Consider the following 11,725-nt stretch of genomic DNA (forward strand, 5'->3'; position numbering starts at 1 on the left):
AAAATAGTGGCAGAATTCAAAAACCGACATTTTCGTAAAACAGATAAATTCAAAGTCATAAGAGGCATTAGATAACGATTGAAAGCATTCTCTAGGTTCAGTTATACCCCGTAAAAAAGCCGCTGGGATCTTTGATTGGGGAGACTTTGAAGTCATTGGGCTACACAAAGTATAACAAATGAAAGCAAAACATAAGAAGTCCAAAAAATTTTAAGAAAACAATTGGTCAGTGGCATAGAAACTATAAGCTTTACTCTGAAACCATTATATTTGGTTGTTGGGCCTCTTTTTTGTAATTAGTATTTGTCAATAATTGAGTCGCGGAAATATTAAAAAAAAACGGCCGCCACCAATTGAAATCTATTTTTTACCGTAAGGATCCTTGATGAGATCAAGTTCAGCCCCGATATTGCTGCGCGGCTAATAAAACACTCAATTTTTCAAATGGTTACAAAATAGATCAATTTTTATACCAAATTGTTCAAAATACCAAAAATAAATAATGTATTTTGTATTATTATCGAGTATAAATTTGCGAAAAACTGGCAAAATGATTATTCCAGAAGACTCTTAAAGCCCGCTGTAGTACAACTAGCTCTTTTTGTTTTTACGAAGAAAATGAATGAGGTTTTAAGGTGTTTACTTCCACCAAATTTAAAGAAAGTGAGGTAAAATTGCATATTTGATACCATTTTTGACGAAATGTCTGAAATTTGAAAAGTTGAGCATAAATTCTAGCCAAAAAACTTGGATCGAATAATTCGTTAACCCTCCACCATCTCTAAAGATAAAATCGATAACTCTATCGTTAATATTGTGAACATTTTTTTCAAGCGAAATTGACAAAAATTTGGTCAAAAATACCGAAATTTTGAATAAAAACAACGGAATATCGTCTATTCACAAAAATTTAAACCTCGATAACTCCCTGTAAGAAGCGAAAATCAAGAAATATTTTTAATTCCGCATTCTACGCAGGACAGGCTTTCTTATGATACCACTCACAAATCTCTACGATGATTATATCGATCGGCCAAAATTGACTGAACAAAAAAAAGAAACCCATCTGTGTATACAGCGATTTTTTTTGTCTGGTCTAACAGTGTAAACATGCTCTCAATTATCAGATTATACATTTATGTGGAAGGTTGTAATTAGTTTTGCGAAATCACAGGGGCGTGAGCAAGATTCTTATGAGGTTTTTGATCTGAGGAGCAACTTCTTGGATTACATTTGCACTGGCATCGTGTGGACTTAGAATTAAGGTAATCTATTGTGTTAATTATCGATCGAAGAAGTTGCTATCGGTTTAACATTTACTCAATCTAAAGCGGTTGCTAGGGAATTTTTCTTTTTTTCCGTTATTAGGAGACAACTTGACTTCAGGTTGAGTTTTCAGTGGACTGTCTGCGATTTTACGCCAACAATTCTATTGTTTAGATTTTGTATGCTCGCAAGAAGTTTGCCATTTTACTTTTGTGGAAAGTTTTTCTTGTTTGTTGGCGGCTTCCTCAAGTATGTGGTGATAGATGATAATTAAAATCAAAATCTTGTTCTTTTATATTTGCCTTTTTTTATATGTGATATCCTGCTGTTAAATTGAGTCCGTCGTTTGTTGCCGAAATCAAAGGCTTGTGGAAAATACAATATGTATCCATTGGGCATTGTTACTAATGGATTCATTAAAGACCTTTCGTTGAGCTAACCATTTTTGGCCAAACTTGTTATCTATCGTGTACGGAAGATAGTTAATATGGGTCATTTTGCTCGTTTAATTAAACTCAGCGGCTTTAGAAGCAGAACAAACCTGTATCGCAACAGTTTTGCTTGAGCTCCATTTTGGTATACACCAGTTGTGAAATTATTTCTTAGGATAAAGGGTTTTTTAGTTCAAGTTTTTAACCAGCTTGAAGGTCAAATGTCGATACAATCAATATCCTTATTAATACTTCTATCTACTGGTGCTACATACAGTTCACAGAATGAAAATTTAACAAATTCAGAAAAGGACGAAATGAGTAACCTGGAGTCAAATTCAAAGTTTTTTGCTTTCCTCTTCTACGCAGACAATCTCAAGTTTTACAGATGCGGTGGAGCAATTGTGGATAAAGATTGGATTATTACTGCTCAATCCTGTTTGAAAAGTACCTGTTAGTTTTAGTTGAATATATGCATTTATATTAAAGAATAACGATGAACAAATCTGTCCTGATTCCTTTTCACAGTTTTATAGATAAAGGCCTTTTCGCTCAACGGCTCCATTTTTCCTACTGGACTGCTCGGATAAGTTTCAAACCCATCTGCCTTTAATAAATGATTGAGCACCCAAATTGGCTAACCGATAATTTTTGTTCAGGTGCGGTTCTGCAACACAGTTTTTGGATTTGAACTCCAAAGTGGTCTCCACGCAACCTATCAATAAGTAATTAATCGTTTCGCAGGGACTTTCGACCATTTCAACTTTTTTAAAGACTTCTAGCAACTTTATTATTTTGCCATTTGGGACGCCTTTAAGCGGTTGTTTGCATTCTTCTAGTTAATACAGTAGAAGCATTGTTGGATTTCAATGAGTCTTTATCAGCGTTTTGTTGACCTTTCGATTTGATTGGTTTCATTTGAATTTTGTTTTTGTCGAAGCGAAGAAAATTGACGAAAAGGAGTTCAGAACTGTAACTGTTTCTTATAATAAGATTACTGTCTATTTTATGTTTTTTTCTCAAGAGCGTTGTTAGCAAAATTTTTTCTCTAGTACTATTATGTGTGGTTTGTTTCTAAGAGGAGTTGAATTGCTGATGGACCAGTTTTTTTTACTGCTAGAAATACTTTTTTACTTTGCCTTTTGTGATTTTTGTTGTTGGGAGGTGTTCTTTGTCGTATGTTTTAATCTAAGACTGAACTTGAGAGGTATTGTCAAGTCTTTCGAAAGGAAATTAGAATGTCGCTTTCTGCCGTGGTCTCGAGCACTAGTGACAATAGTTTCATTATTTTAATAAATGAATTTTAAGTGGCCTTAAAGTACAAAAATTAGCAGGTATTTATAGTCGCTATCAGCATGAGAATTTACAAAACCGTCTAGGTTTAGATAAACTGATAATGCTTAATATAAACCTTAAGTATGAACAAGTTTTCCTCTTGCCGTATATGGCAAGTATTATTGCAGTTTTTTACACTCAACACATTGTTCTCCTAACCTGAGAACATGCCACTGGTATCCACAGGGAGGATAATCGAGTTGGTTTATGGTCATCACTGATGGTGGGAAGGTCGAATTAATCGCTCAACTTTATGGTTTACGTGCACTGATAAAATTTGGTATGAACAAATTTGAAGCAACGATTTGGTTCAATTTAGTACCCATTATTCAATAAATTATTTCACCAACATCAGGTAAGGAAGTTTTGTTTATATCGAAGTTTTAATTTAAACTCTCAGTTCTCATCTTGTTCTCTTCCCAAGAATTTTGTTTGCACATTTTTTTCTGTATTACTATTATGTGGGGTTTGTGTCTAAGAGGAGTTGAATTGCTGATGGTCCAGTTTTTTACTGCTAGAAATGTTTTTTGCACTTCACCTTTCGGGATTTCTGTTGTTGTGGGGTGTTTTCTGTCGTATTGTTAATCTAAGACTGAACTACAGATGTATCGTCAAGTCTTTCGAAAAGAAATTAGAATGTCGCTTTCTGTAGAGGTGTTTTAAACAAAAAGTTGAAACTCAATCAAAAACTTGTGTGCTGGGATTTTTCGTATAGCTATTCTTTCGTGCTTATTATTTACTTTTTATAATTTCCGTTTTTCAAAGGTGGGCTGCATGTAATTTGGGACTTAATGTTTATAATTTCGGACCTGCAACGTTCATTTTCACCTCAATAACAGGCTGCATTATTGCGTTGATTTTAATTTTGTTCGTAATTATCTACGGATCGGTTTTAACTTAAAATCCCACAGAGAACTGCGTTGCGCCATTTGTTTCTGCAGTGTAAATTAAGTGAGTGAAATTAATTTTAAAATGGTTTTAATTTTAAAAAAATGTTTCAATACTTGTATCTTGATGGAGCAATTTTTCATGTTTTTTTAGCGTTTATGTCGCTCTAATTCGTAATTCAGAGACGTCATCTAGTTGTCCGTACTCCCTACTTTAAAAAAATTATTTGACTGCTGAAACGTTTAAAGAGATGAGAAATTAACGTTTTTTTCTGCCTAGAGCTAAGAAACGCAACTCTGTTAATTTTATTCCAATATTTGTGAACTTGAAAACCCATAGGTTTCATAAAAATGAGTGGATTATCTAGATCTGAAAGTGTTTTTTTTTCTGCTTAATCTGGTTTTTTTTGTGCGGCAATTCAAACCTATAAAATTGGGCAGTATGGTGATAGGAACGTACTCCATTTCTCAGAGCTTGACAGAAGACTAACTAAAGTTGGTATTTGCTTTTTAATATCTAACAAGGAGGCTCGTTAACGTGCGTTCGCACATGATGTTCCGACCCGAGCTTATCAACATTCTTTACTTAATTGTCAACCAATTGACGATATAACAAAAATAGCTATTTGAGTTTAAAACAATCGTTAATCAATCTAACCACTAATTGAAATACATAATACCATGCCTCATTACAGCGCTAACGATATCTGCCGTAAAAGAGACTACGAGAAAAAAAACAAAACAACAAAATTAGCAAAAAAGAAAAATTTCACGGCAAAAACTGAAAATCAAAATTTAAAAGCACCTAGTAACAACGTCGAAATGCCGTCAGATAAAACTTTAATTACACAAATTTTTCCTAATGAGACTAGGTAACAAGTCGATAAAGAGAACGAATAATGAGGCGAAATTCATAAATTAATCAATATATTTTAAACCAAGAAAATTCAGAAGTCTTAAAAAGCATTAGCCTTTAAATAAATAAACCTTGGCAAATTACTAAAAAGTTATTACGAAACCAAAAGGATCTGTCTCTGGTTAGACTAAGCCATAGAAACGGGCTAAAGATGCAGAAAAACTCAAAAAATTGCAAACGATTTGCGAAAACACAAGTTATTGATACCACTAAAATCATTAGCTTTTTTCTGAATAATATGTACTTTTAGTTCAATTGTTATTTCTACTATTTCAGCTAAAGGATTTACACTGAGATATTAACTAAGTTTACCTCGGCCACATATAAAAACCATTGAGATCTCTTATTACGCGATTTTGTTGAAGGAAGAGGAGTAAGAAACACAAAACTGACCACTCAAAAAACGTTTATAAGACGCATATTGTCCAACAATTAAAACGTCAGTGACAAATCAAATAAGTAGATATGTTTTTTTTGAAATACAAGAAATTGAACGGGACCTCTCAAGGATGAAAATAAGTTACAAGTCGACGAAAAGAACAACAAAAACTCAAAAGTTTGAAAAAAAAATTGAAAATGTATATCTTAAACTGTAAGACTATTCGCTATAAACTGAGTGCTTCGGGTAACATCATTCATTCAATCTTCTATTACAAGCTTATGCGACCGGTCAGCAATATGCGGCTACCTAATGAACCGAAAATCAGGAGAAAAAAGCAAATTCTAGAAAAAAATTGAGCGAGAAAATTGTCGAAGGCATTAAAAGGTAAACTTTTCAACAAAAACTTTTCTAGTTTTAAATAATTTTTTAAGCAGCAATGGGATTCTTCTTTTATAAAAATATAACTTCAAAAAATCACCAAATATGAACAAATACAGAACCACGAAATTTTTGAGAAAACTCGTAGTATCAACGATATAAAGCTCACTATTTTTCCACGGAAGCCAGTAAATACGCTCAATTATTGGGACGACAATGCTGTTTGTCATTCAAATTTCATCAATAAACCATTACAACACGTTATTGACTATGAAAACAACAACAAATACAGGAAAAATTCAGTATAAAAGTGCCTGAAGAAAGTGTCGAAGCAATTTAAATCATAAGCACTTCTCTGAAAACTTTATCTATGATCCATTGAACGTCTTCCCGAAACCAATGGGAGCTATAAGTAATAGGATAATGCGATAAGATTTCAAAAGTAATCAAAAATAAAGTATCCAAAAATTAAAAAATTGTGAAAACCCGTGGCTTTGAAGTCTTAGAACTATTAGGTAGAAGATAAAATCGGAAACCAGATTAATTTTTGTATGTGGTAGAAAAGAAGGGTATCCTCTCAATACTGAGACTTACTAAAAGTTCACAAAAAAAATTGAGTTTGGTTAATGTTTAAAAAATTTGAAAAATTGTTTTTAAGGACTTAACAGCCATTAAATTCAATAGCTTTCAAACGAAGTCAATAAATACACTCCGATATGCCCCGATGGGAAGAAAAGGATATTTGTCTTGCATAGTTAATCAATAAAGCATCACAATAAGTTTTATGACTATGAAAACAACAAAAATAGGCAAAAACCAAAAATTCAGTAGAAAAATAAGAGAAGAAAGTGTCGGAGCCATTTAAAACATAAGCTTTCCTCTGAGAACTTTATCAGTGATCCTCTGAACGTATGTTTTAAGCCAATGGGAGCTACCAATATTTAGATAATGTGATATGAGTTCAAAGTAACCAATAATACGAAATTAACCTCAAAAATTAAAAAATTTTGAGATCTTGTGTCATTGAAGTTATATATCCAATAGTTGATAAAACCGCTAACCAGATAAAATTTGGTTGCAGTAGTAAGAGAGAGGTTCCTGTCATTACTGAGACTGACTTACAGTTCACGAAAATAAGTTTATGATTGGTTAATGCTCAAAAAAATTTTCGAAAAATTATTCCTTAAGTCTTAAGAGCCAATAGCTGTCCACTCAAAACACTAGATATGTTCACTTAATGCTCTTTACGGAATTTTTTGCACCTTTAGTCAATGAGTTCATGCCATAGGACTTCAAAAAATTTGTCAATCCTCAAAAAGAAAATCAATTTCATTTGAAATTAAAAACTCAGTGTCGAAGCCAAAAAAACATGAGCAATTCCTTGAAAACGAATTTTTTGTTCATTTGGCTTCATTTGACTGTTAATGAGGTGTGTCGTTAATGGAACCTCGATATAAAAAGTGACTAGTCTCTAGGTGACTTAAAAAACAAAAAAAAACTAAAAAGTTTTCTAAAAAGCTCTCAAACAGAATTCGATTTTTTTTATAGTTAACATCCCTATCAGACCAGCAGTAGTCTTTTTATGGCCTTCAGCCTAACAGAACACACAATTCGTTCATTTTGTGGCTTGAAATGTAAATTTGAAGTACTATTTTTATAGACAATATCTTAATTTGAAGGAAAGTTGCACTAAAAGTGAACAAAATCATGCCAAATATCCCGTGTTCACACAAAACTTCAAGCCTCGATAACTCTTCGAAAAAAACGAAATGCAAAAAAATCTTTATAATTTTGATTTTTTCGCTGGAACAGCTTTTTAATGATACCACTCACATTTCTCTACGATGAATATATCGATCGGCCAAAATTGACTGAACAAAAAAAACGCATTTGAGTATATATAGTTCCTCCACCCGCAAGTGGGTGGAAACAACTAGCAATGTCTCAAAAAATAATTTATCAAAGGGAGCCTTCATAAATATACGGACATGTTTTCTACGTTCTGAAAATTGACTTAAGTTTCTAGAAACCAAAATTGTTGTTTAGATCATGAATTCTAATTGGCCAAAGCTGTGATTTGTATTACCCAAAGTGTAATTGCTCTTAATTTTTTAACAGAATACCTTTGAACTGAAACTGTTTCCAAATTAAAAGAATTATTAGGTTGTAATTTTTCTATTCGATTTCAAAAGAAAACAGGGCATTTCATCTGATATAGTGTGCTCTTTAAGGATTTAAATGAATTGTAAATATTTATGTAAGTTCAACCCTAAAATTTACCTCTCAAATTCTGTTGAATGTGCTGTTTAACCTTGAACACTTGATTTCTTTGGTGTTAGGTTCAACAAAATAGTGCAAATTTGTTAACTTCAGTTTTTTATAGAACTGAATTAGGCTCAACTGCTGCATTACACTTTGTAGCTTAATTTTACAGTTGTGCTCTATTAAAATCGTTTCTACAGCGAGCAATATAGTTCAAACTTTGAACGTTGGGCTGAATAAAACAACCATAACTCATTTTTCATCATGACCACTAAAATTTGTCTTCGCGACTCCGTTTTTCCTTTCAAACTTTACCATTTTGACTAAGCAGTTGATGTTAAGTTTTGGTTGGAGAAGGTTCTAAATTTCCGATTCCTTAAGTCTTTTGCGAGGAAAAAATTTCTAGTGAATTGGAAATGCTGAAACGGCTCCTACTTGTGTTGGAGAAATAAATAAAGTCATTACGAGCCGGCGCCCCTACCAATAGCTTTTATTATTGCGCTAATTTATGCAATTGTGAGACAAAAGTTTTACAAAGTATGATAAAAAGTTATGATGTTTTGTTATCGTCTATAATATATTGCTTGATAGTTTAATTACCAATTAGTACCAGTAATCGTTCCTTAATCGGAAAATTACACTCAGAAAATCCCTTTTTACAGGTATTGAGATAAGCTTCGTGGAAATGAAGAGAAAATGAACTTAGTGGTGCACCACATTTGGTAGCTGCGCTGGCTTGAAGTGCTTGAGGGTTCCTCTTACATAAAGCCCCCAACCTAGTGGTATAGCTGCACTTCGTATAGTACTCTTAACATTTTGTTAAATAGTTTTACTTCAATGTGAAACATCGATCGCCGTTTATTTGAGTGCCTGAGGTTGAGTTTTGAGTAATGAGTTTCTTGCAACTCTAAGCATACGACTGATCTTTAAATTCTACTTATTAACTACCTTTATTCAATTTTGCTCTAATTTTTTTTGTGAGATATAATCAACTAAAGACAGGCGTTTTAATCATTTGTGATAGTTTTTGTTTCAGTACAATGACGAGCGATAAAAATGTAATAATCGGAATGTTTTGGAGGTTAAAAGTTGTGGAGGAATTCATTTTATAAACTGATAGTCATTGGATATTAGCACAACTTCTCAAATTTTTATCGCTGTTTTTCTGCAGCCAGGTAAACTCTGAGAGAAGCAAATGATATTGGAAAATTATTGGCGCTGTCATTGGTCTTTGACATTAAAAAGAACTTCTGTTTCGTTAGATCGTTTATTGAACTTCAGAGTTCAAATAGTTTAGAACAAGTTTAGAACAAGTTACAACTTGTTCGAATTCTTTTAATAAATTTTATGGGAAGAATAGACTTATGTAGAGCTACCATCTGACCGTATACAATTGCATGGAAGAAGTTTCTTTATTCTGTAGAAAATGCGCGTATTGAAAGCTATGGATCTACACTCACACAAAAACTTATCATTGTCCTGTTTTAATAGATTACTGCAGTTTCTGCCTCTTATGCAGTAATCCTAAATTTTTGAACTTCCGGAAAAATAAAAGTTTATAGTAAATCTTCAAACTATTTTGAATTATCTTAACTGAAACTTCAAAAATAAAGCATTCTTTCAAATCGTTTTACAAGTTTATTGCGATTCTCATTTCTGACATATATGACAATAGTTATAGAACATATTTTTTTTGAGAATAGCAATAACGTTAGCAGTGAATTTATTGTAAGAATTCCCAAGCTCAGAGTTGGATATTTGAGCAGACCTTGCTCCATGAAAATGTGGTTGGTTAAGAGAAGTTCATCCTAGGAAATGACTTCAGAGGAAAGTTGGACTTCACACAATAAGTTCTTATTGGACTTTCGCTGGACCTAAAATGTCACGCCTGTGTTTTGCCCAACATACAATGTTATGCTTGACTTTTGCTGGAATCAAATTTATCACGCTGGAGTTTTGCTCGACACATTTCCTGATGTTGGACTTTTGCTCGAGCTTAAAATCAAGCTTGAATTTTGCTCTGTTCAAAACCTCATCATTGATTATTGCTGGAGGCTTCATTCTCGTACCTATTTTACGCTGGAATTTTGCTCTACCTAATGTCAAGCCCCATTTGCTGTGCTCAAAACACTGACTTACAAGCATCATGTCGAGTTTTTTGGTATGTCCGGGGTTAAGAGAGAATCTCTTTTAGAATCTGCATATTGCATTGAAACATATAGTGCATCGAAACCATCATCTCAATTAGAAAGGAATAATGTGTTAAATTAACATTATCATAAATGATAATATCAATTATTTAATACAACCCAATTTTTTCGAGAGTTAGTAGTACTTCAAAATCATAACAAATGAGTGTGTGCACCTGCTGCACACCCATTTGATATTATTTTGAAGTAGTACTGACTCCAGAAAATATTGGGTTGTTTTAATTATTTGATATTTCATCATTTTGAAAACGCTAATTCAACCTATTTTTCCTTTGTGATTGAGATGATAAACCATCTAGATAAACCGGCTTGTAGATAAACCATCTAATTTTGTTCGATCAATTAATGTGGCCATATATTCCAGTTGTAACAACCGATCTATCTAAAAAATTTCGTTTTTTCATGCAATTGGGAAGTTAACGGACTAATTTTAATTCCTTAAATCGATCTTAGCTCAACTTTTAAAATGTCATTTCTCGTCGCATAAAAAGACCATGCTCGACGCAAAATGGCCATGAAAAGAAATTTGCTTTACGCTCGAAAAGACTTTTCTCGACTTTCTTAAGGAAGCTTAACTGTTAAGTTCTTTTCGTAAGTCGAGATCCAAGTGAAATTTAGGTATTTCCTAGAGTTTTGAGTCCATTAGAAGTTCTGACCGCAAATACCTCATTCGCGTCAACTTCTAGGTGGCTTCGATCGCTGATACCTTAATCTGGTTTGTTGCCCACGAAAACCAAGCGTCTGAATTGGGGGAATAATGCGCAAGAATGAAGTTAATAACAGGACGCTGTGGGACTAAAAAAAAGCTCACGCAATTTTGCGGTAATTTTGCCAGCCGTCATTTTGTCAAAAATGTTTCAACTATTTTTCAGTCGCCCGACGTTTCTGCATTCGCAACTTCCACAACAGTTCTGAGATTTGCAACTGGATAGAGTTCCAATCAATTCAGATGGACACAGTTAATGTGTAAGTGTGGAGCCTTCAGCTAATTTCTGATATCAATGAATACAAATCTCAGCAATAACACAACGGTAACAGAAAGTTGACATTTGAAATTTAGATCGTCAACAATTAACAAGGTACTAGAATGGAACATGTTTTCTTGGAATATCATAGTTATTTAAACTACTAACAGAGAAAAACTACCATGTCAACCTGGCGCCCCTAGCAAATGCTAAACTGTCCATAGCGTTCTTTATGCTGTTGGGACTCCCGTTTTCACAAAATCGAATCTTGGCGTTTTACAAAATCAGAGTGAATAAAGAATAATGTGCAGGTTTAAAAATACTTGACTTTCCAGTATTTCTGATTTACAATTTTTTGAATTGTGTGAAGTTTTTTTTATAATTTTTTTGTATTCTGGGTGCAGACGTCAACTTGTAAAATTTTCCCGTCCCTGAAACGGGAATTTTCCCCCCAAATTATTTGGAAAAAAATAAAATCAATTCAACAGAAATTTTAATTGCATTTTCAGAGAATTGGCGACAACATTGAAATTCTTAGTTTCTTACGAATTTCAGAACGTAAGGTTCTGTTGGCATAAGTTAGATGTTTTGAAGCTAAGGCGAAAGAGAAAAAATAGCAGACAACATTGAAATTCTTAGTTTTTACGAATTTCAGAACGTAAGGTTCTGTTGGCATAAATTAGATGTTTTGAA

The 11,725-nt window shown here is 33.2% G+C and overlaps 1 protein-coding gene across 1 annotated transcript in view; it reads left to right on the forward strand.

The window, feature by feature from the left end:
- The first annotated feature begins 1,813 nt into the window (after nucleotides 1–1,813).
- The window catches only part of LOC142348031 (uncharacterized), a 17,733-nt gene continuing 7,821 nt past the window's right edge, over nucleotides 1,814–11,725 (forward strand). The window contains exons 1-2 of the mRNA XM_075399198.1: nucleotides 1,814–2,150; nucleotides 10,940–11,033. Coding sequence (XP_075255313.1) covers nucleotides 1,919–2,150; nucleotides 10,940–11,033 — 326 coding nt within the window. The 5' untranslated portion in view covers nucleotides 1,814–1,918. The remainder of the gene's footprint in view (nucleotides 2,151–10,939; nucleotides 11,034–11,725) is intronic.

Source organism: Convolutriloba macropyga, chromosome 10, assembly GCF_964194025.1.
Source record: "Convolutriloba macropyga chromosome 10, txConMacr16.3, whole genome shotgun sequence".
NCBI classification, from domain to species: domain Eukaryota; kingdom Metazoa; phylum Xenacoelomorpha; order Acoela; family Convolutidae; genus Convolutriloba; species Convolutriloba macropyga.